Source organism: Microtus oregoni, unplaced genomic scaffold (assembly GCF_018167655.1).
Source record: "Microtus oregoni isolate MIOR12 unplaced genomic scaffold, Mior012 000072F_ref0000427, whole genome shotgun sequence".
NCBI classification, from domain to species: Eukaryota; Metazoa; Chordata; class Mammalia; order Rodentia; family Cricetidae; genus Microtus; species Microtus oregoni.
Genome location: NW_024543979.1, coordinates 5,450,461 through 5,476,062, shown reverse-complemented (window position 1 = coordinate 5,476,062; position 25,602 = coordinate 5,450,461). Strand labels below are relative to the sequence as shown.

General features: G+C 40.2%; 1 protein-coding gene across 5 annotated transcripts in view; it reads right to left on the bottom strand.

Moving 5' to 3' along the window:
• Positions 1-25,602, bottom strand: part of LOC121440976 (ATP-binding cassette sub-family G member 3-like) — a 53,246-nt gene that overhangs the window by 21,327 nt on the left and 6,317 nt on the right. For all 5 annotated transcript variants that reach the window (XM_041642075.1, XM_041642079.1, XM_041642080.1 and 2 more), the window contains exons 2-9: positions 19,414-19,635; positions 18,166-18,225; positions 16,427-16,541; positions 15,751-15,903; positions 10,032-10,168; positions 6,060-6,211; positions 4,831-4,935; positions 1,643-1,893 (exon numbers count right to left, since the gene is read on the bottom strand). In XM_041642075.1, the coding sequence (XP_041498009.1) occupies positions 1,643-1,893; positions 4,831-4,935; positions 6,060-6,211; positions 10,032-10,168; positions 15,751-15,903; positions 16,427-16,541; positions 18,166-18,225; positions 19,414-19,616 (1,176 nt within the window). In that variant the 5' untranslated portion in view covers positions 19,617-19,635. The remainder of the gene's footprint in view (positions 1-1,642; positions 1,894-4,830; positions 4,936-6,059; positions 6,212-10,031; positions 10,169-15,750; positions 15,904-16,426; positions 16,542-18,165; positions 18,226-19,413; positions 19,636-25,602) is intronic.

The following is a 25,602-nucleotide window of genomic DNA, read 5'->3' as shown; positions in this document are numbered from 1 at the left end:
TTTAAAAGTAAAATACTATAAGGGAAAACATCCTACTATGTAACTTGATAAATCAGAAATGAAAATATCAGAACTTGGAGATAAGGCTCAGTAGTTAGAGCACTTGCTGTTCTTGTAGAGGACCTGAGATTCAGTTCCCAGCACCCAAATGGCCCCTAAGCATTTTATGTAACTCCAGTTCATGTTGTCTTTTGGCATCCATGGACATGCACATCATGAGAATTTGTACATGCAGGCAAAACACCCATACATAAAAAATAAATAACAAATATTAAAATTAGTCCTCAGTTCCTAGTACACACACACACACACACACATAGACACACACACACACATACACTTCTTATCCCATTACATTGCCTCACTGTTGAACAAGGAGTAACCCAATTTGATGAATGTAAGTCACTGTTTTCCATTCATATAGAATCTTTTTTTAAGTACTCAAAGAAAACCAAAAGATCAGTATAAATCAAATGGTCAGAATATTCACATACACAGGGAAGGAAGAAACATTGAAATATGAAAGGGACATCACACATGTTAAGAAGTAAGTGGTGTTTTATTACAGCCAACAGCATACAACCTTTCAATATTAGACAGAAACTAAATGCCTGAGAATGAAATAACAATGCACTCGAGCAGAAATGACTGTAAGTGCTGGTTGGATGCTGGCAAGGATGTAGGTTCACAGTAGAGTGTTTGCTCACTAATGGCTAAGGCCCAGGATCAAACACTAACACAGCAGAATCATCATCATCAGGAAACAAAAATAACTGAATAAGTGATGGCCCAATGAGCTGGAAGAACCACACTTCTGTGTGACAATTATGTTAAAATAACAGAAAACCTTAAAGCATGGTGATCTGATGATCCTTGTTACAGAGTCAGTTTAAAGAAAAGTAGAACTTCACCTCCTCCCAGTTCCAGTTGGCTGACAGGGAAGAGCATTGTTCAGTCCAGTTACTGTGTGTGTGAGCTGCACTCTTTGAGTAGCTGCTGCTTTCACACTCTGGACTCCTGATGAGGGAACAGCACTCTGCAGCAGGTTCATCTCAGGCAGTCGATGTTCAGGCTCCCTCAGAGCTGTTCTATGGCCCTGTCTCCTCACCACATGATTTCAACCACAGATCAACCGTCTTTTCCCTCTCCAGTCATCTCCACCCTTCTCTACTTAAACTTTCCCCAAGTCCATTCTTTCATCTGACAGGCTACAGTTTTATATAATTATTCAATTATACCATCCATCCCCTCACAAGGAAAATTACATCAGGAAAAAGGCCTTTTACTCCTTGACTCATTCCTAAATTTTGAACTTGTAGGATGTGCTGCTGAATCAAAGCAGACAGGTCTGAGCAGCTCCCTGGTGTGCTTAACTCCTTGAATTCCCTGAATAAAAACCTACTTTGGTTAGTTATTACAGTTACTCTAAATAAAAACAACCACTTAAAAAGTTTTTCATAAGTAAAAAGTTAAACATCTTTTACTTGCTTTACTAAACATTTCTCTATGCCAGGCAGAGTGGAGATGACAAACACATTCAAGGGAGCAGAAGATAAGTGTGGCCCTGAAGTAGACTGACTCAGAAACAAATTGCTCCTATGTGAGTTTTTCGCAATACAATTAAAATAACTCATCAGATTACCTTAATTATAGTCATCCTTGGAAAGTCTGTGAGGTTTTTAAATGAACGACATATAATCCACCAAAGTTGATGGCAGAAAGGGGTGACCCACGTGATCTCCTCCAAGGCTGAGCTCCTCCCTGCATTCTGTTCCCCCAAGAGTGGATCCAGTTCAGTTCTCACTTCACTGTATAAGGAGGACTGGGCATACATATTGGCTAATTCTTCTGTGACTTGGTGCTGTCTCTCAGAAAGATCTTTGTGTTCCTCAGCTTTGGGATAAAAATGGATAAAGGTAAGAAACAGACAATAATTTAACTGATTTTACTAGACTGTAGTCATAAACAAGACATAAATTATGTATCAGTTTTTCTTTGCGACACTATCATGTACCCTAGACTGACCTCAAAGCAGCTATGAAGCCAAGGGTAATCTTTAACTTCTCCAGGTCCTCCTGCCTCTGCCTCAAGTGCTGATTGCAGGCATGCACCTTCACACCCAGTTATGTGCTGGAACTAAAATCACGGCTTTGCGCATGCTAGGCAAGCATTCTAGCTGAGCTACATCTTCAGCCCACCAAACTTTGATCATAATAAAATTACTCCAGTGTAATTCCTTTCAGATTAGAAAAATGTCTGTAACTGACCTGACTAGCCCATTACCCCATGGACACAGAAAGCCAAATGATTTTTTCCCATCCCTAAGTATTAACAAAGTCCTCCTTCCCTTATGGATACATACTACGTAATACAACTGTCTGGTTCCCGATTTCTGCTTTATGTGAATGTGGTGTGGGAAGTCTGCCTGGCTATGTGTTGCTTTCATTGGTTAATGAATAAAGAAACTGCCATGGCCTGTTGATAGGGAAGAACTTAGGAAGGCAGGGAAGATGGGACTGAATTCTGGGAGGAAGAAGGCAGAGTCAGAAAGATGCCATGGATCAATGGCCAGAGGTAGATGTGTTGAAACTTTGCTGGAGGGCACAGCCTCCTGGTGATATACATATTAATAGAAATGGGTTAAATTAAGATGTAGGAATTAGCCAATAAGAAACTAGAGCTAAAGGGCCAGGCAGTAATTTATTTAATACAGTTTCTGTGTGGTTATGGTGTTTCTAAGGTAGCAGGGTGGCCCAGAAGAACAAGGGGCCCCTCCTTGCTAGATAAATGTCTATGCAAATGTATAAACTGCCAAGTATCATGTTTTAAAAATGAACGAAATCAGGCATGGTGACAGTGTCCTGTAATATCTACACTTGGGAGGTGATGTAGAAAGAGCACACATTTAAGGCCAGTCTGGCTACGTAAGCAAACCATTCTAAAACAATATTAAGAATAGCATGACAAATAATGGTTACATTTACTTCTAAGCAGAAATTTCCCTTGTGACAATATCATATAAATGTTCTTTTGTAAATTAAGTTGAAAAATCCAGCAATAAGAGACAGCAAAGCCTGTTAGTTAATTTTAGACACTGAATATACATAAGACCTATTTCTAATGAAACATGAGGTTGGGTACCAGAGACCATGATGCCAGAGACCATGTCAGAGGAGCAGCAGGTGTTGATTGAGGTTCCAGGAGTTGGCCAACCAGGAGGAAATCCCTTGATCATCTCAGTTAGGCAAGGACTTCTGAGATCATAGATCCCAGGATGTCTTTTGCGTCTGCTTTCCCTTTGCCTGCTTGCTCTCTTGCTGTTGCTGTCTTTCCCTGACATCTGGCATGGTTGAATTGGGTGTGGGGAAATCCCCCACTGCTTGTAAGGTAATGATTTTCTCTTTGGAAACATCATGTTCTTCTGGGCAATTTTATCTTTGAGTCATTATGAAGATGACTTACTCCCTAAGCTGTACCTTCTAAATGGTAATAATATATAGAACTTTGATAAAATAAAAGTATATATAAAAAATGCTTTTCAGCCAAGACCTTTGAGTTCCACCTTAGAAACAGCTTTAGATAACAGTTCCGCTTAAACATTAAAGAACAATTGAATTCTTCCAGCATGCCAGGTCCTGAACCCTCCCTGGGGATGGTCAGGATCACTCCCACAGGGTATTTAAGTGTGCTCCCAGAGGAGGAACCCATGTTTTTTTGTGTCTGTATGGGCTCCCTGCTGTCCTATTTCCCTGGCATGCACTCGACCAACCGAGAGCATCATTCTTAAAAAAAACAATGGGCATTTTGTTTTGGTTTGGTTTGACCTAATTGGATTTCTTGCATTGGTGGAGCTGCCTCTTTCTTATTACTTTTACTTATCAGATACAGACACAGGTCTTGGTCTCCATGTGGCCATCCCTGCCCTCAATTCTCCTGATACAAGAAACTAGTAATAGATGGGTATATACCCTGAGTATCTAAGTACAGCCGACAGATTGTCTTTTATGTACAAAGCTTCAGTTTGTGATTCCTTTAGCTTTCCTTTTAAGACTGCCTTTACAGATATACAGTAGAATTACTGATTCTCTCTGTCTAGGCACAGTATATGCCATGCCAGCCGGCAAGGGATTTGTGTGTGAAGAGATGATTGCTCTCTGCTTAGGCTCTGTTGACACGTTACTTAGACATAAATGTATATAAGATACTGGGATGACTTCACTTTTAATCCTGTAAGGGGGATAAAAAACATGTCACCTCTATGCATAGGAAATTAGGAAAATCAATGTATAGGGCAGAGATTAGGATAAACAGATGTTTCTTGGAAGTACTTTGACCTTGAAGAATCCATGTGAAGGATAAGGATTGTTTGACTGATGGGGCCTTGTGGGCACCCATGACCTTGGTCACAGGACACCTCATGCACAGCTGGGGCCCTTGTATTATTTCTGTGTTGCACACAATGCTTAATGAAAGTATAGAGTCTGAAGGCACTTGATGCTCTCTTCAAAAAGACATGTAGATTAGTTTGGGGACGTTGGAATGAGGAAATACTTTATGTAACAATTGATAAACACGCATTTGTACAGCTGTGACCACACAAACAGATTCATCCCAGTTAGTCCATCAGAAGAGGCTGATGAATAAAGAAGGATATGATCAACAGAATGTGTGAGTGTCTTTCTTCCTAACCCCTTAGATAGAAAAGGTCTTATCTTCACCAGCCCCGTGGCTTCCCTCTGGACCCCGAGCTACCTAGAAGCTGATCCCTTCTACTTGTGTTTTAATGAAATCAATTAGTTAATAATCTGTGACTCTAGAAGACTCACGTACATTCATGGCCATCTTCCTCTGTGTCTAATAGAGCAGAGAAACGATGTCCATTAACTATGTTCAGGAAGAAGTCTGCAGGGTTGTTGTGGGAAACGTAGTTGTAACCTACAAAGAAGGTGGACCATGAATACAAGTTTGCGGATCCTCTTTCAGAGAGTGAGAACGTGGAGGGGGGGCAGAATCTAAGAACTTCTTCCTTTTCTTGCCCCTCCCATCCACTAGCTTATCCTTTTCTATTATATACACAATCATAGTATTTCAGCAATCTCTGTTTCACAGATCATTGTATACATGTGTATGCTTATATTGGTGCTATACATACATATACACTTACACATATATAATACATAGACACAGACAGGGTAGACATAGCCTAGACATAGACCAAGACAACTAGACAAAGACATACACTAGACATATAAATAGACTAGACAAAGATCTGGTCATAGATTAGACATGGGGATAGAACAGACATAGACTAGACATAGATATATGAACTCTTCCAGTGAAAGGATCACTTGAATTTAACATAAACTTTTATTGAACTCCATAGACTCACAAATGCTCACACATTTTTAAAGGGCAGCAAATATTTAAACCTATATTTGTAGTCAAAGACAATAATTCATAACAATATCCACATTTCTCTAAGATTAATTTGATGGCATGACCCATTAAAAGTATGTAATCATCCAACCTGACTGAAAAAAAGAACAGGCAGACCAAAATATGAGTCCACAGAACCCGGACTTTAGCCACTACAGCTCTCAATCATTGCCTAAACCTGAAATGCAAAGTTACTGCTAAGTTAAGTAACCTCTCCACAGCAGTCAGGTGACATGAGGGGAAACCTGAAAATCATCGTCTGCTGCATGACCAAGAACACAATGATGCTGGGCCTTGCCAAAGCTGTTTAAGTGATGGATAACTGGGCCTGAGGCCAGCATGTTAATTAAGAGGGTCACCATGACTAGGAAACAGAACAAGAGGCTCAGTAACAATCCTGAAACACAGGCATGATACAGGACAGGAATAAGGAAGGAGACCTGCATAGCAAGCCTGTGCTGCACAAATAGCAGAACCCTGTCACCAAATTAACCAAAGGTATTTAAAATGGAGAAGCCCACACACAGTAAGTCTGAATGAAGGCCAAGCAGCATTCCCGAGAACCCCTGTTCTCTCCCCAGACCCCGTGAATGAAGGAGCTCTCACAGCAAAGCCTGCCATACCTGCAGATGTGAAGTACTCCAAAGCCTCCTGCGCAGGCCCGTGAAACATAACTTTTCCTGAGGCCACTAAGGTGAGACTGTCAAACAGTCTGAAGATGGAGTACTGGGGCCGATAAATGGAGAAGATGATTGTCCGTCCCCTCCTACACATCCTAAGTTCAAAGAGAGAAAATATCATAAGTTACTGAACAGGAACCTTGAGATTCTTGACAAAATATTTGTACTCTCTGTTCCCATTTCAGCTTGAATTCTCCTTAAAAACAACTTGTCTCACTTGTGTTATGCACCTGATAGAGAAACCAAGCTCCAAGCCTTTATTTAAATGATTAGGACTTCTTGAAGTGTGGAACATCAGGAGTTCAAGGTCCACTCGAGTGTTACTGGCAATGTAGATCCCTGCACAGTCTTCTAGACACCAAATCGGAATATCTGGGAGTCAGTGCAGGGAATCCATACCATGAACATGCAGTCAGGTTCATTCAAGCTTGAGAAGCAATGACAGAGCAAACATTACAGCTGTGACTGAAAGCACAATTCCCCTCAATTGTTCACACTTTCTGCCTCGTCAGGAATGGGTTTTCACTGTTCTATGATGTGATTCACATTCCTAACCACTGCTCTCCCACTAAACATTTCAGCAATAACCTCATTTCAGCTTTCACAATATCAGCATGAGGCAATTCTAGTACAGTTTCCTCTTTTGTGTTGTGTTGATAAGGTCTTGTATGATTTAAATCCATTTAGCCAATGACTTTGGGGGAAGCAAGGCCTAGGGTATGGTCCTGTCTGCATAAGTGACCTCTTAAGAACTGAGAGAGGTCACACTCTCTCTTGCTGTCTCTCTCTCCCTCTTCCTTCCCCCCTCTGTCAGAGCAAGCAGCAACTGGTTTACAATCCCCTTTGGCAGAATGACAGGGGACAGCAACTGGATCTAATTTGTTTTGTATTAGTGAGTTTTATCCCTATTTTACCTTAATAAATTCTTGAGATTCTTCAACGTAAGTCTTAAAAGGTCAAGCAACAATCCAAGAGGCCAGTTAGTGAGGGACAAAGCTGGGATTAGATTGTTGGTTTAATTCCATATAGGAAAAAATGAACTGAATGACCATTTCAGAAAGTCATATCTTACGTTAAGAGAAGCAATAATCCAAAACATTACTTAAAACTTCCTTGAAAATATGATTATAAAAACTGGAAATGGTGGCAAATCTGTCTTGAACTGACCAGCTCAGCTACCACCCAGGCACATGTCCAGGGCTTTGAGTTTGCCCAACCCAACATGCACTCCATCTGTGACCTGCTGTAAGGCATGTAGGGGGTGTGCTGATGGTGAAGTGTGGATATGGGGGGACTGACTGGGAGTTGCCCAGTTTTGGGGTGCATGATGTGAAATCCTAAAGAATCAATAAAGAATTATGGTTTGTTTTAAAGCTGGGTAAATCTGTAATATCCCAGAACTTGGGAGGATCAAGAGTTCAAGGCCCTCCTCGGTTACATGAGACTATATTTCATTAATACATACAGAAAGAACAAAAAAAAGGAGTGAGGGAGCAAGGGAGGGAAGAACAGAATAAGGAAGGAAGGTAGAAAGAAAGGAAGCAAGGAAGGGAGGAGGATAGGGAGAGAAGAAGGGAGGGAAAGAAAAAGAGAGTGAGCGATCATGGCTTGGTAGTGCTCACCTTGAATTCCAGCAGGACAACATTGGTAGACAGGAAATAAAAGCACAATAATGGCCTAATGGCCAATTGTTTTCCTGACAGACTATTTATAAATCACAAAAGAAAAAGCTAAAATTTTATATTATATAACCAGGAACCACAAGCATGTTTAGATGTTCAAGATTCAAGCAAGGCAAGAAATATGAAACTTGACTCCAAGTCTCAAGACTTGATTTCCATCCCCAGAACTCAGAGGGTGAAAGGCTAAACCAAGTCCCTTGAGGTTTCTGATGTCCTCTAAAAACATGTTACACCCCCACACACCCCCACACACGCACACACACATAAACACACACTAGATAGATGAGATAGATAGATAGATAGATGATAGATAGATAGATAGATAAAATGAAAAAAATTAAAAATATTCTACCACAAGGTACTCTTTGTGGGATATTGAAACCAAGGAAAGCACAACATATCAGGTCCTGATTCTGCTCCCAGAACTCTGGGATAAACCACAATTGAAATGACCCCATATAATGCACTAAGACTAGCAATGGCATAAGACACAGGGACAGAGAGAAGAAGATGATCTTAGAGTATCCAGGAGAGGACAGACAGGGAAGAGACTGACACAGGAGGTATCTGCAGATAGAAGGTAGCAAGGTGCCAGTTGTTAACTTCCTCACTGGGAAGGCACAATGGCAAAGTGATCTTGGTTCTTAGAGGGATAGGACAGGGTGTGAAGAGACCATGATGTCAGAACAAAGCAAAGAACAAGGGGAAGGAAGGTAAGAGAAAGAGCACAGTAAAGTTCAACAGTCAGTAGCCTAGGTCCTGTGAATGGGATAGTCCTTAAATGGTTCTTAGGGTTATTCAGTCAGTTTGAAATTCTACTAATTTCTAAAATGTATAAAACCCAACACTTACAGATGTTCTTTAAATATTTCAACCACAGACTTAGTCTGTGAGAGAAGAAAATATCATTTCTTCTACTCATTCTGCCCCAGGTTTAGGACCCAGACCTAAGCAATCATTCCTCAAATCACATCCAAAGCTAGTATCAGAGATAATGCTCTTTATTCTATATTCTAAGCTATCTAGAGTCCACCATTTCTTAGCAAGGGAACCACAAGATCTCAGCCTCCTGCTGAAATCTCACACCCCTATAGTGCAGCTGCACAACCTCCTTCATGATGCATTGCTCTGCTCTAAACTCAGAAGCTTTCCCACATGCCCTGCCATGGAAAACCTTAGACTTCACAGTGGCCCAGAGTGTCAAGGCAATCTAAATCCAAACCAACCAATCCCCTCCGTTCAGTTGTAAAGGTAGAGAGCTGAATTGTGTGCTTCCAAGGACTCATTTGTGGAATATTTCACATCTAAGAACTTAGAATTTGACTATAATTGGAGATAAAGTCCTTAAAAAGGTAATTAAATTTAAATGAGAATACGAGTGTGCCCTAGTGTAAAGGTGTCCCTTTGAGATCAGGGCACAGACACATAGGGAGGAGACATCATGCACAACCCAGCGACCCAGGCCTCAGCAGACACAGCCTATAGATACCCTAATAACTGGCATCCGGGATCCAGAACTGTAAGAAACATGACTTCTATCAAGTCACCCAGCCTGTGGTGTCTTTAGCTGTGCACTAGTAATCTTCCTTCTCCTCGGACCACCAGGTTCTGGTCCACTCTGTCTCTCTAATGTTCCAGACACATCAAACATGCTCTGCCTCAGAACAAATAAGTTTTCCGTCCATACAACACTCTGTTCTGATCAAACACACCCATCCCCTGCTCTCTTGACCAATGCTTGTGTGCTATGGGGACATGCTATTTAAAGCAGTCTCAACCTGCACCACAGCCATCTTCCCTATGCTCCTGTCTCATTGTTCTTGATGTGTATTCCTTGTTACTTCATGTTCCCCTCCAATAAACAAGGAAGAAATTTTGTAGCTTCCCTCTGAATCTCCTACACCAAACACACACACACGAAATCAGCTATTAAGATGCTGTAGGAAATCTTACAGCTTGTGGTTACCCGCCTACTGGGGTGTGGCCTCTTATACTGTAAATGCTGATGCAGAGCCTGCATCTTCCCCATTTTTCTTTCTTCCCTTGCTGCTCTTTCTGATTGCTGGATTGCTGGATTTGATCTCTGTTCTCCATTCAAGCAGAGAATTCTGATTTGTGAGTTTTCCCATAAATAAATAACCATCTATTTCTCAATTCTGAGCTGGTGTGGGATTTCTTTTAAGCATCTGTTCCACATTAATTTAATAAAACTTAATGTTCCTTCAGCACTTACCTTCTCAGGACCGAGATGACATCAGTAGTAGTGCTCAAGTCTAAGTCAGTGGTGGGATCATCCAAGAACAAAATGGGATGCTCGGTGACCAGCTCCATTGCTATACTGGTCCTTTTCCTGAGCTCTTTAGATCTAGGCTAAAGCAACAGTGACACACCATTATCAACAAGAACACCAACAGTCATTGTCGTTTGGTGAATGAGCCTGTTCAAGCAATAAAAAGTTTTGTTATATCAATATGATGAGGAACAAAAATATGTGCACCTGGGAGAAGAAGAAGGTATCTCTTTTCCAAGTGAATAGAAAGAGTCTCAGAACAGACTTGACATAAAGCCTGTGCTAATGACAGTTACTGTTTGTTCTTTATCAAGTCACATATTCTAGGTAATGAGTTATCACACCCAAACCTGGCACGGTGAATTCTCTGTCTGAGTAATGAGGAGGATGGGAGAGGAGAAGATGAAGTATCTCTAGAAATTTAGTACACATTTAACAACCTTCGAACACACATTCACAGACAGACATACCCATGCATAGACACACACACAGAGATACACACACACATACACATGCATAGGCACACACCCATCCATAGACATACACACAGATACACACACACTACACATGCATAGACACACACACACAGATACACACACACATACACATGCATAGACACACACATACACACCCATGCATAGACACACACACAGATATACACACACACCCATGTATAAACACACACACAGATACACACATACACATTTATAGACAGACACACACACATACCCATGCATAGAAATACACACACACACACACACACACACACACACACTTATAGACAGACACACAGAGATACAGATACACTCACTGCTTTTTTTCAAAACTTTCACATTTCCATATTAGGTCTTTTCAACTCTCTTAAGACTTCATGAATTGACATTATTCAACTGTACAGCATCACAGAATTAAGGACTCATTATTTTAGACAAATTAAAGAGGTCATAGAGTCTACATAGATAAAACTAGCACAGTCTTTGTGCCAGCCACTGTCATGTGTAAGGTGAGAGGGAATAGCAAGGATTATGGGAACACAGAACTAGGGAACAATTCTCTCCAAACATGATAACCAAAACCATGATGAAGCTCCACTCACAACATACAACAAAGGATGTTTGAGGAATGTGATAAGTGTGGGTAGGACAAGGCTGAAGATATAAAGAAATCATTAATTTTCATAGTTACGAATAGAGTTTATAGGTTAGAGTAATGTTTCCTTTGTATTTTATTAAATAAAGATTGCCTGAAGATCAGAGAATAAATCAGCCACACTGACCAGCCTTACAGCCCAGGCAGTGGTCACACACACCTTTAATCCCAGCAGCCACACTAGTTTGTCACAGGAATTGGACAGTAGCAGTACACAACGTTAATCCCAGCCCTAGGGAGAACTATATAAGATGGGAGGAGACAGCTCTCACACATAGTCTCATTCTGAGATTCCTGGAGGCAGGATCACCATTTCAGACTGAGGTAGAGGGAAGAGCTATGGACTGGCTGTTTTGCATTTCTGACCTTCAGGTTGAACCCTAATTTCTGTCTCTAGGTTTCTATCACTTGTGCTACACTAGGTAAGCAGATGTCCTTATATTTATGGATGAAGACTAAATAAGTACTCAATAGTAAGGAGCTACTAAAATGCTGCACTGGGAAACAGCTTCAGTGAGTGCGCTGTGGTGACCCGACAAGTATTATACAGCAAGAGTACAGCTGACAGACCATTAGACAAACTCACAAAAATAGAATATTGTGAAGAACCCGATTTGCAGAGCTTCGGGAACTCCTGTCTTTTGGATAAGTCACTTTAATTCTGTAGAACCCTTGTGGGATCATAACACTTCTCCCAGCAGTGTAAATATGACTCTTCCTGTAGGGCAACAGGATACCACCCCTCACACTATGAAGCCTGGTGTGAAAGCATTCACTGAGTCAAACCTTTGTTCTCATAGCCAAAATCTATGTAAAGCTAAGGCCCCACAAGTTTCTTTATTGACAGCACTCACTGAAAAGAAAGGAGCCCTGTATCGGCATAAAGAAATGCAAGGCAGATATTAAAGAATATATACAGCTTTAATGTTTAAATAAATTTACAGAACCGAGGTTCCCACGCAGCCTTTTCACAGGAGGCAGGAAAAAGGGACAATCTGCCTCCCGCACGCCCATTAATCCATATGCATTCGCCCAAGGCAAACCCACCCCCTAAAGGGGCTGGCTTAACCCTACAGAACCCAAAACAGGAAGAGGTATATCTGCTCTAACAGTAGACTCGGGAAGTTGTAAATTACTGGTCCTTTCTTCTAACCTAACAAGTTATTAATATTCTGTATTTACCATTCACCTTGGTTTCAATTAATATAATATCATAGCCCAAGAAAACAACTGTTTTTACCTTTACCCCTAGAGATACAGGAAAAAGACTTGAGTCCATAAATCAACCTTAGAGAAATCAATCCTCACTTGAAAACTGGCAGGAACCCTGCTAGAGTCAAAAGCAAAAACTCCAAAGTACCCTTTTTAGCTCAGCTAGCTAGACACTAATGCTAATCAAGTCTATGAGTTACTATAGCTACCAATGCTGTGCTCCCAGGCACCAGGGAAGAAAGCAAAAATACCCAGAGAACACAACTACTGTTGCACTTTTCTGCAATTAATCATTAACTTCTAGTTATAATTAAGAAATATAGGGATTTGGAGAGATATCTCAGAAGTTAAGAGCACTGGCTTTACTTCCAGAAACCCTGAGTTCAATTCCCAGAAACCACATTGTGGCTCACAACCATCTACAAAGAGATCTGGTACCCTCTTCCATAATGCAGGCAGAACACTGAATTCATGATAAATAAAATAAATAAATATTTAAGAAAAATGTAGCTGGTGCACAAAAACTTTTTAGAATTCTGTATCGATTTCAAAGTCCCATTCTTAATTGATAGCCTCCCAGTATCTGCCAGGGAGCTTCAGAGCCATGTCGCCTCTAAGACATAAGATGCCTCTTTGTTAGAGTCACCAATTTTTTGTGACTCTGTGAAAATGCATGCTTGATATTATTGTTACCACCTATAGAATTGCTAATTTGTTTGTATGCCTATAAAAATTGAAAGCTTTGTATGAAATGGTTCTTCTTCTTCCTCTTTTTTTCTTCTTCCTCTTCCTCTTCCTCTTTTTCTTCCCTACCTTCCCCAAGGAATAAAGAAATATACAGGAGGAACATGTTCGAGTCCATCAGATCATTTCCCTAGCCAGTTTTCACCTGCCATAGGGAATCTTTCCTGGACCCTGTGGGGTTGAGGAGGATGGTACCTAAGGCTCCCTGATAGTGTGATATTCTAAACACTGGGATCCCAGAGGCTAGCATTAGCAAGTATACTATTGTGCTGCCCATATAACACTTAATCTTTTACAGTAACCACATATTGCCTCTACATTTCTTAGAAAAAAATCTTATGAAAAGCTGAAAAGAAGTCTTGCAATGGAAATGCACTTGCCACACACCTGAAGCCTGGGTTCAGCCCCTGGAACTCACATATAAAGCTACATGCAGTGACAGGCATATGTAATGGGAGGTGCACCAGGAGGATCAGGCACGCCTGTAGGGCATCAGCTGAACAAGACAGATCCTGACTTACAAACAAGGTGGGAGGAGAGAAAAGACCTGTGACAAAGGTGTAATATGACTTCACTGTGTGTGCTATGGCATTCAGGCGCCCACAAACAGACACACACACACACACACATATGCACACATGCATATGTGTTCACACTACATACACCTTTTCCTGAAAACTATCATAAAGAAATAATATTAAAAATCTTGAAATCTATTACACTGCACGACTTTTGAGAAGTTAATATCTTTTTTGTTGTCCTCTATAAAAACAAGTAAGCAACTGAGAGCAATGACTAATTATTGGTAAAAGTTAAGCAGAAACTACCTTATTATAAATACAAAACCATTTAAATAAACAGAGGAAAGCACAAAAAACTCCATCAACAAGGAGAAAAGAAAGAGTGATAAACAGCAGTTTTTCTATTATTATTCTCAACTAGACAAACATCTCATAAATGTCTGAGGAGAAGGATTGTGGGAATCAGCATCCAGTACCTCCCTATTCCTCACTGCCTCTAAGGAGGAGACACCATCGGAATTAATCCATGAGAATCCTATTCTGGGGAGTTTCTTTTCATCCATATATACAAATGTCTGCTCAGCAAATATCTATATACAATTTTCTCAATGAGTTGATGTCATTGTGAGAGGCAGGATGATTTGGAAGAGATGAGAAGAGAAAAGGAACCATGCTATTATAATCTATAAGCATATAATAAATACAGTACCTAATCAAGTTCTATAAACAATGTAATAACAAAGAACACTTGGGGAATATGAATGGTTATCACCTGACAGGGCTGGGGATATCAGGATTTATTTCATTTTGATAGCCAAAAATGGAGTTGTTAAGATAAGCAAACATCCATATTTTTCATGGATAAAATATTAAGTATTCAGGGATGAAATGCTATAAAATATTCTTTTTAAATATGTCAGTAGGAAACTAGCTACGTATTACATCCTTTAGCTGTGAAGCTCAAAACTTGCCTATGCTTTCCCTGATCCTGTACAAATCTAAACAGAAAGAGTCATTTGGCCCCTTTATTGCTACACTTGCCCAAGGTTGTATCTATAAAACTTTACACAGGGTCTTAGAATATGTATGACATAATATAAAGAAGCAGAGAATGAGGGCAGAAGCACATCTTAGTTGTATGGGCAGTTGCTCAGATTAAAGGTAAAAAGGGAGCATAGGGTTTTATTTCAGTACAAAGTTGAAAAGTACAGTTGACTATTATAGGGAAGTCAAGACATGAAGCTGCTGCAGCTGGTTACACCCAGTCAAGAGACGATGATGCCTACATGCCTGTCAGTGCTCAACTCACTTTTTCTATTCTCACAACACCCAGAACCCAAAACCCTAAATGGAGCTGGCTAAGTGAACTGGGTCTTTCTACATCGTTTAACTTAATCAAGACAATTACCCACAGAAATTCCTCACTGAGGCTTTCTGCTAGATGACCCATGTGATACTACACTGTATCAAGCTGACAGTCAAAACTAGCAACCACAAGTAAGGATGAGATAAAAACACAAGAAAAAAGGCTACAGAAAATAACATGAGCTACACAAGTGAGAAGTAAGTGCGAAGAGACCAAGGACAACCATGGAGGGAAATAAATGCAGAGTGAACGCAGAGCCAGAGTTCTCCACTGCACAACCTGTGTCTGTCCAGAAGCACATTCTGTAACAAGGGACAAGTCCTCTAGAGAAAGTGACAATAAATTGAAGAAATCACTTGTCCATTTCTCTATAGTCAGGAGTTTAAGGCTGAGGGATGAGTAGGCTCACATGAGGAGCATTTGGAAATGGCCATGTGAAGAACACTCTTCCCTACTGAATCACGCTCCATTCCCAGGTTTAGTCATTGTTAAAAAGATTTCCCAGCTTAATTTTCTTTTAAATCTTGTAACCAGTCACTTGATTAATGCAGAGAGCAGCCAGTGTGACTACATACATCATATGGAACTGCTGACAGAGGGTCATATAATCCACACACGTATCTCCCCCTCCTCTGTCAGCTGAGCCTTTCAAGACTTTTCTTCACATTACCTTAACATTTGACTCTTTATTCAGATGCAGAAGTTCAAGGACCTCATTAATTCTCCTTCTTTTTTCATCTCTTGCCATAGTCATTGGCAGTCGAAGAGCAGCTGAGAACTCTATGTTGTCTCTCACAGTCACCGTGCGCATCACCACGTCATTCTTAAGGTTAAACAGTACTTTAATTAAATATAGTGATCAGTGTAGCAATCATTCTAACAAATGCAACCTAATCCTCATATAAAATATACACAATGTAATACTTTCCTAAAAAATAAGCTTTAAATTTTACTAATTTCAAGTACAGAACGTGATGCAATCATTTTCACCCCTTCCCATTTATCATCCAAGTAGAGCACAGGGATTTTGGTGATGGCTACCTATAATTATTTGCAGAAAACTAAGCAGTGAAGAAGGATGAAGGAAGGACAAACTTGGACAACTGTAGTACTCTGTATAATTAAAGCACACCTTCAATTACTAATACTGTGCTGCAGATGTCATACTTCAATCTCTCCACATCTTCCTATTTTATAATGTCACTCTCAGGCTAATAAAAGCTGATGTAGAGAAAGTGTGGCCTTAATGTGTCATCTAATGAACTGGAAACACACAGGTCTATTAGCTGAGCGTCTAACCACACAGAATGAGGGGAAACCTAAACTTACAAACCCAAAGCACTTACTTGTGGCACATAACCAGAAGTACATGTGAAATTAGCAGGTCGAGGTTTTCCATTTATCAAAATATCTCCTGATAATCCTCGTGGGTCTTTCCTTGCAGCTAAGACATCTAATAACCTACAAGGGTTACATATGTTGTGTGATTTACTTCACCCCTTCAGTAACAGCAATCAGCTTTCAGATACTCAGAATAAAAATTTTGCATATCAAAAGGCTGAAATATCACACACACACAGGCACGCACACACTCACTTCTTTCTGTTCAGAATGTGCTCTAATACAGCCCAAAATTATGAATGTAAGAAATGATCTGTATGACCACCTCTCCCTGCTCTCTGACCTTGAGTACTCAAACAGGTAATGTGCTGCTGTACTTTGAGAATTAGGCCTGGTGGTGAATTCTTGTCTTCATGAAACTTCTCTTTCATCATTCTAATCTTAATACTATCTGCCCCACAAGAAATAGTCATATGACCCAACACCATATGCCAATCACTGTCATTTCTTAGCAGTAATGTGCGATGTGGGAGAGTCATCTGTCTATCTGTTGCTTTCATTGGTTAACTAATAAAGAAACTGCTTGGCCGTTGATAGGCCAGCCCTTAGGTGGGTGGAGTAGACAGAACAGAATGCTGGGAGAAAGAAGCCGAGTCAGGCAGTCGCCATGATTCTCCCACCCGACACAGATGCAGGTTAAGATCTTTTCTGGTAAGGCACATCTTGTGGTGTTACACAGATTATTAAATATGGGTTAAAGCAAGATGTGAGAATTAGCCAATAAGAGGCTGCAGATAATGGGCCAGGCAGTGTTTAAAAGAATAGAATTTGTGTGTTGTTATTTCGGGTATAAAGCTAGCCAGTGGCCAGGAGCTGGGCTGTGGGAAGCGGGCAGCCGTTCTTACTACAAAAGTGACCTAGTAAGACTTCCTGCTCCTGGTGTAAAATTAGAATGCACCCTCCTACACACTACCCACAGCACACAGGACCAGCCTCATCCATACAGACTCACAGTTACACTCACTCAGTACTGAAATAACTCATCTTTACAGCACAGAAACTGGATACAAAGTGGAGCACAATTAATAAAAACTCAGAAACAGATACTGGGGTTCAACCTGAAGACCAGATAAGCAAATCAACCAATCACTGACTCTTACATGGATCTGTTGTGCGAACTCCTTCAGCCAATAGCCTTTAAGATACAAGCCCACTTTGAATATGGTCTCCTGCACTGCAAGTGCTGACAAAAAGTAAGTACGGCCCCATTTTTTCTGCTGGATTTGGTTCCAGTCCCCAGCGCAGGAAAAGGACTGCAGATTGGTACCCAAACTGGGAGTTTATCCCCGAATAAATAAACCTTTGTATACTCCATTCTGGGCTATTGTAGAACTCTTAGATATAACTACAAAACCTCAGTCCAAAATTGGTGATCCTGCTTCCAGGAATGTCAGAATGTGTGAGAGAGCTGTCTCCTCCTGTTTTATAATCATCTCTTGGGGTGGGATTAAAGGCATGAACCACTACTGCCCAGTTTCTATGGCAAACTAGTGTGGCTACTGGGATTAAAGGTGTGTGTCACTGTGGCTACTGAGATTAAAGGTGTGTGTCATTGCTGCCTAGTCTGTAAGGCTGGCCAGTATGACTGTTTTACTTTCTGATCTTCAGGCAAGTTTTATTTATTAAAATACAAGTGAAATATCACTACAACAACGGGCTTTTGTATGCTTTCCATTATACTCACAAAGATCTACTCCCATCTTGTGGTCCCATAATTGCATTGAGGCCAGGTTTCATGATCCCACTGTAAACACAAAATTATACTGTTTGATTTTTTATGTAAAGGAAATTATATTAGTTTAGGGTCTATGCTGAACATGATATTAAAGTTGGATAAAATTGTTCACAGAAAATAATTGCAAACTCATAAAATTAAAACATTATTAAGAGCCTATTACTTATCAAAGATGTCAATTCCTAGCGAAAACTCGTCAAAAATGTCTCAGATATCACAAAACTGCTCTGTTTATTATTTAAGACTTGTGTTCTGTGATATGTGGTTCATCTAAGATTAGTGCTCTTTGAAGCAAGTAGCAGTTTCTCATGAAGACTCCATTACACACATGGCCTTTATGTATCAAGTATATAACAGCTTCTCACTACTGTTTTATGATTAATATCTTCATAGGACCCTGCTCGCTGCCTCATAGACGTTGTCACAAGAAACCAGTGATTCATGGGACATCAATAAAATGTAATTACTACTAAAATGGAATCAACCAAAATCAGTGCATCTTAAGTAGAAATTCAAACATTAGAAAGACACACTCAGAGGACAGGAGAGTGTTGCAAATTTTAACACTGAAAACAACAAAAAACAAAACACCACCTTCATCAAAATAGAAAAACTGAATATATACCCATAGAATGATGATTTTCTTCTCTTATAAAGAGATTAGAATATGCTCAGTTAAAATTGGGAGACATCCCTCAAGTAGAGGACATTATTTATTGATGTATAGGTACAGCACAAACACAAATTATGTCCAAATAATCTGATTGATTAATTCAGAGTAGTGAATATTCAAATTGAAAGGGGCATAGTTTTTTATTCTTTTAGAAAATTTAGCTACACCAGGCAGGGGAATCTCAGGACACTTGCAGTCTGCTAACCAGGCATAACCAGCAGTGAACAATGAGCGACTCTGTGGGTAACACAGTAGAAGGTGAAGACCAATGCTCAAGGTTTTCCTCTGACAGCCTTGTGCTATGGGTGTGTCATAGCATCCACACATCTGCACATATGAGCATACACACAAATACACTTAAACACAAGCATAAACATATATATATATATGCATACACACATACACTTGTATAGTCACATAAACAGATATATACACATATACACACAAACATAGACAGTTTATAAATGATACAGAAAGTTTGTGTTCGTTGAAAAGTTGCTCAATGTTCTACTTCATGCACATACCTGATATTTGATAGTTTTCCTCTCACACTTGTTTTTTTAGAAAACAGAAAGCAACTTTGCACTGTTTCCTGATAGCTGATGTTATGAAAACTTAACACAGCCTCTTCAGCCAATGAGTTCAGGTCACTGGTGTCCATTTCAGGAAGGTCACTAGGATTTATTTCTAATATTGGGACTGTAACAGGGTCATTATTGGATGACATCTTCAGAGGTTCTTCCTTCCTGTAGAAGGAAGAGGAAGAGTAAGTTGATTGTCCACACAAACAACATTATTACACAGAGCAGCACACTTAAGGACTGTTTAGACTGTAGTCAAAGGCATATTCCTTTATGATGAACATTTCATATGACTGTGATTACCTAAGGACCCAATGAAAACTCTACATAACTAAGTGTATAGACTCCATGTAGATACCAAATTCCCAAGAAACTAATGAGCCCTAACAAGTAGAGAATAAATGTTATTCATAATTCATGAGCAAAGAAGGCAATTTATGAGGGGACAGATTTCTCTTACTTCAAAAGCATATTATGATTAATATAAGTTCAAATGTAAAATACATAGCCACCATCACCTCATGTCCTGTGTGTACATGTGTTTGTGTATGTGCATATGTGTGTGTGTTGTGTATAGGTATATGTTGCTTTATGGGGTATTACACAATAAAAATTTGGATTTCCATGGCTATCAGAAGAAATTTCTGACTATTTCCAGCTTCAGACTGTCATTAAGAATCTTCACACAGCCCACAATTCGAACTGCTGACAATGACATCATCATTGATGTGATGGATACGCTTAAATCCTAGGACGACTCAGATATTAAAATGACAGGGACAGACAGGGACACCAAATCAGTAGCTAAGCAGTATAATAATTCTAAGGAAAAACAATATAAATGAAATTTATATGTCATTTTTCACAAGTTACTAATGTTTGCTTTAATGTATGACCTTTAGTGAACTGAGCATGTGAACAGTTTAAAATACCATCTTCAATGCAGCCAGATTTCCTAACTAAGAGCTGACATCTTGGGTGGTGAGCTCCTGCCTGTGAGGGTCCAGCTGCTCAGGCAAGCCTCCTCCAGGAATATTCTTAAATCAGACAGGTTGAGAGCAGCTGTGTGAAGAGCTCTGATGACAACCAAAGCAGCCAGGGTTCAGGGACAGCAGCACGGAAGCAAAACTAGTTTCTTCCTGGCCTCCCAAGTACATGTCCCAAACCAGAAAAGACAGCAAAACAAAACCTGCTAAACACATCTGTCAGAAGCTCTGTTATTCTTGAGGAAAAGTACTAGCAATCTGTCCCTTGGCAAACTTGGAGCCTCAGAACAATGGCTTCCTCAAAACACTGTGCCTTGGATCCAGAAGGCTTAGGGTTTGGGATTTCAGACAAACCAACCTATGGGGCTAAGGCTCTGCCAAATCAGTGTGCTTTACTCAGATATTGGTAGAAAAATGAAGGTTAAACCCCTCCTGTTCAAAAAAATTTTATCCAAAATTCCAGTTACAGATTTCTAGTCATTTCAGTAAACATGGTTAAATATTACTAAAGTGAGAACATAGAAGGATGTTCACAAGTAATCTGTGACCATTACTAATATGAAAACTGATTGCTACATTCAAAGATAGAAGGAATAGAATTACAGATTTCTTATCACAAGACACAAAATCTATTTTTACAGCACTCATAATTAAGATATAAAAAATGTATTTAGCAACCACTTAAACACTGATTGATTAAGAAGGAGACTAGAAAGTTCTGGGGATGGAGAGATGGCTTGATTGTTGAAATGACTTGTTTCAGGATGACCCCAGCTAAGACCATAAACTATAGTGGAGAGAGAGCACCCGAACTGGCCTTGCCCTGTAGTCAGATCGATGAACTATCTTAAATATCACCATAGAACCTTCATCCAGCAACTGATGGGAAGAGAGGTAGAAGCCCACATAGGATCACTGGGCTCAGCTCCCAATGTCCAGAGGAAGAGTGGGAGGAGTGGGAATATAAACAAAGAGGTCAAAACCATGATGGGGACACCCACTGAAACAGTTTACCTCAGCTAATGGTAACTCACCAACTCCAGCTGGACAGGGAGGAACCAGAAGAAAACGAAACTGCACCCTCTGAATGTGGGTGTTGGTTGTGTGGCTGGGGCACACTGGGAGACCACTAGCATTGGTACCAGGATTTATTCCTATTGATTGTATGGGATTTTTGGAACCCATTTTCTGAATGGATACCTTGCTCAGCCTAAATATAATAGGGTGGGCCTTGGTCCTTCCTCAGAGCAATGTGCCTTACCTCTCTGAGGAGTGGATGGGGGATATGATGGGGGTGAATGTGAAGGGAATGGGAGGAAGGGAGAAAGTGGGACCTGGGGTTGGAATGTATAATGAAAATGATAGTTTATTTTCTTTTTTAAAAATAAGATTAAATCTATAAATTGCCTTTGGTAGAATTGCCATTTTTACTATGTTGATCCTCCCAATCCAAGAGCAAGGGAGGTCCATCCATTTTCTGGTATCCTCTTCAATTTCTTTCTTCAATGCCTTAAAGTTCTTGTCAAATAGATCTTTCACTTCCTTGGTTAGATTTACCCCAAGATATTTTATGCTGTTTGTGGCTATCGTGAATGGTGAAGCTTCTCTGATTTCCCTCTCTGCTTCCATATCCTTTGTGTATAAGAGGGCGACTGATTTTTTGGAGTTGATCTTGTATCTTGACACATTACTAAAACTGTTTATCAGCTGTAAAAGTTCTTTGGTGGAGTATTGGGGGTCGCTTAAGTACACTATCATATCATCTGCGAATAACGAAAGTTTAACTTCTTCCTTTCCAATTCGAATCCCCTTGATCCCATTATGTTGTCTTATTGCTATTGCTAGAACTTCAAGCACTATATTGAAGAGGTATGGAGAGAGTGGACAGCCTTGTCGTGTTCCTGAGTTAAGCGGGATGGCTTTGAGTTTCTCTCCGTTTAATTTGATGTTAGCTGTCGGCTTGCTGTATATAGCTTTTATTATATTTAGGTATGACCCTTGTATCCCTAATCTCTCCAAGACTTTTAACATAAATGGATGTTGAATTTTGTCAAATGCTTTTTCAGCATCTAATGAAATGATCATATGGTTTTTTTCTTTCCGTTTATTTATATGCTGGATTACATTGATAGATTTTCGTATGTTGAACCAGACCTGCATCTCAGGAATGAAGCCTACTTGATCATAATGGATAATTTTTCGGATGTGTTCTTGGATACGGTTTGCCAGTATTTTGTTGAGGATTTTTGCGTCGATATTCATGAGTGAGATTGGCCTGTAATTCTCTTTCCTGGTTGAGTCTTTGTGTGGTTTTGGTATCAGAGTAACTGTAGCTTCATAAAAGGAATTTGGTAGTGACCCTTCTGATTCTATATTGTGGAATACATTAAGGAGTATAGGTATTAGGTCTTCTTGGATGTTCTGGTAGAATTCCGCATTGAAACCATCTGGTCCTGGGCTTTTTTTTGGTAGGGAGTTTTTTGATAACAACTTCTAATTTCTTCGACCAACAGGTATGTTTAGATTGTTCACCTGGTCCTGGTTTAATTTTGGTAAATGGTATTTATCTAAAAAGGTGTCCATTTCTTTTACATTTTCCAGTTTTGTGGCATACAGGCTTTTGTAGTAAGATCTAATGATTCTCTGAATTTCCTCTGTTTCTGTGGTTATGTCCCCCTTTTCATTTCTGATCTTATTAATTTGCGTGGTCTCTTTCAATGCAATCCCCATCAAGATCCCATCAAAATTCTTCGCAGATCTGTAGAGGACAGTAATCAACTTTATATGGAAAAAAAAAACCCAGGATAGCCAAAACAATCCTATACAATAAAGGATCTTCTGGAGGCATTACCATCCCTGACTTCAAACTCTATTACAGAGCTACAGTAATGAAAACAGTGTGGTACTGGCATAAAAACAGAGAAGTCGACCAATGGAATCGTATAAAATACCCGGATTTTAACCCACAAACCTATGAACACCTCATTTTCGATAAAGGAGCTAAAAGTATACAATGGAAGAAAGAAAGCATCTTCAACAAATGGTGCTGGCACAACTGGATGTCAACCTGTAGAAGAATGAAAATAGACCCATATCTATCACCGTGCACAAAACTCAAGTCCAAATGGATTAAAGACCTCAATATCAGCCCAAACACACTGAACCTGATAGAAGAGAAAGTGGGAAATACCCTACAACAGATGGGCACAGGAGATCACTTCCTATGTATAACTCCAGAAGCACAGACATTAAGGGCAACATTGAATAAATGGGACCTACCAAAACTGAGAAGCTTCTGTAAAGCAACGGACACTATCACTAAGACACAAAGGCAACCTACTGACTGGGAGAAGATCTTCACCAACCCTGCAACAGACAAAGGTCTGATCTCCAAAATATATAGAGAACTCAAGAAACTAGACTTTAAAATGCTAATTAACCCAATTAAAAAATGGGGCACTGAACTGAACAAAGAATTATCAACAGAAGAAGTTCAAATGGCCAAAAGACACTTAAGGTCATGCTCAACTTCCTTAGCAATCAGGGAAATGCAAATCAAAACAACTTTGAGATACCATCTTACACCTGTCAGAATGGCTAAAGTCAAAAACATCAAGGATAGCCTTTGCTGGAGAGGCTGTGGAGGAAGGGGTACCCTCATCCATTGTTGGTGGGAATGCAATCTTGTGCAACCACTGTGGAAGTCAGTGTTTTGGTTTCTCAGTAAATTCGGGATCAACTTACCCCTGGACCCAGCAATACCACTCCTGGGAATATACCCAAGAGATGCCCGATCATATGACAAAAGCATTTGTTCAACTATGTTCATAGCAGTATTATTTGTAATAGCCAGAACCTGGAAACAACCTAGATGCCCTTCAATGGAAGAATGGATGAAGAAAGTATGGAATATATACACATTAGAGTACTATCCTGCGGTAAAAAACAATGACTTCTCGAATTTTGCATGCAAATGGATGGAAATAGAAAACACTATACTGAGTGAGGTATCCCAGACTCAAAAAGATGAACATGGGATGTACTCACTCATAATTAGTTTCTAGCCATAAATAAGGGTCACGGAGTCTACAATAGGTGAACCTAAAGAAGCTAAGTAAGAAGGTGAACCCAAGGAAAAACATATAGTTATCCTCTTGGCTAAGGGAAGTAGACAAAATTGCCAGGGAGAAAATTGGGATCTTGGGGGTGGGGTGGGTTGGGGGTAAGGGGAGATGGGGAGAGAAAAGTTAGAAGGGAAGGAGGGAACGACTTGGGGAAACAGGAGGATTGGGATAAAGGAAGGGTAGATAGGGGAGCACGGAAGCACAATTCTTAGTTAAGGGAGCCACTTTAGGGTTGGCAAGAGACTTGACCCTAGAGGCGCTCCCAGGTGCCCAAGCTGAGGTTCCCAGTTAGTTCCTTGGGCAGCTGAGGATAGGGAACCTGAAATGACCCTATCCTAGAGCAATACTCACCAATATCTTGCATACCACCATAGAATCTTTATCTGGTGATGGATGGAGATAGAGACAGAGACCCACACTGGAGCACTGGACTGAGCTCCCAAGGTCCCAATGAGGAACAGAAGGAGGGAGAAGATGAGCAAATAAGTCGGGACCACGAGGGGTGCACCCACCCACTGAGACAGTGGAGCTGATCTATTGGGAGCTCACCAAGGCCAGCTGGATTGTAACTGAAAAAGCATGGGATAAAACCTGACTCTCTGAACATGGCGAACAATGAGGGCTGATGAGACGCCAAGGACAATGGCAAGGGGTTTTGATCCTACTTAATGTGCTGGCTTTTTGGGAGCCTAGCTAGTTTGGGTTCCCACAGGGCAGGGAACCCGGACTGCTCTTTGGACTGGAAAGGGAGGGGGAGAGGAGTGGGGGGAGGGGGAGAAGGGTGGGAGGAGGGAGAGGGAAAGGGGAGGCTGGGAGGAGGTGGAAACTTGTTTTTTTTTTCCTCCTTTTCTCAATAAAAAAAAATAAGATTAAAAAGGAGAACCAAATAAGCACATGACTGATAATGATTTTGAAATGAACTCCATTTTGAATGAGAATTATCATATGAAAATAGAAGCTCTAAATTGGAAATAAAGAGAGCAATATGGGAGCATAAGGCATCTGCAGGACTTTACAAAAGA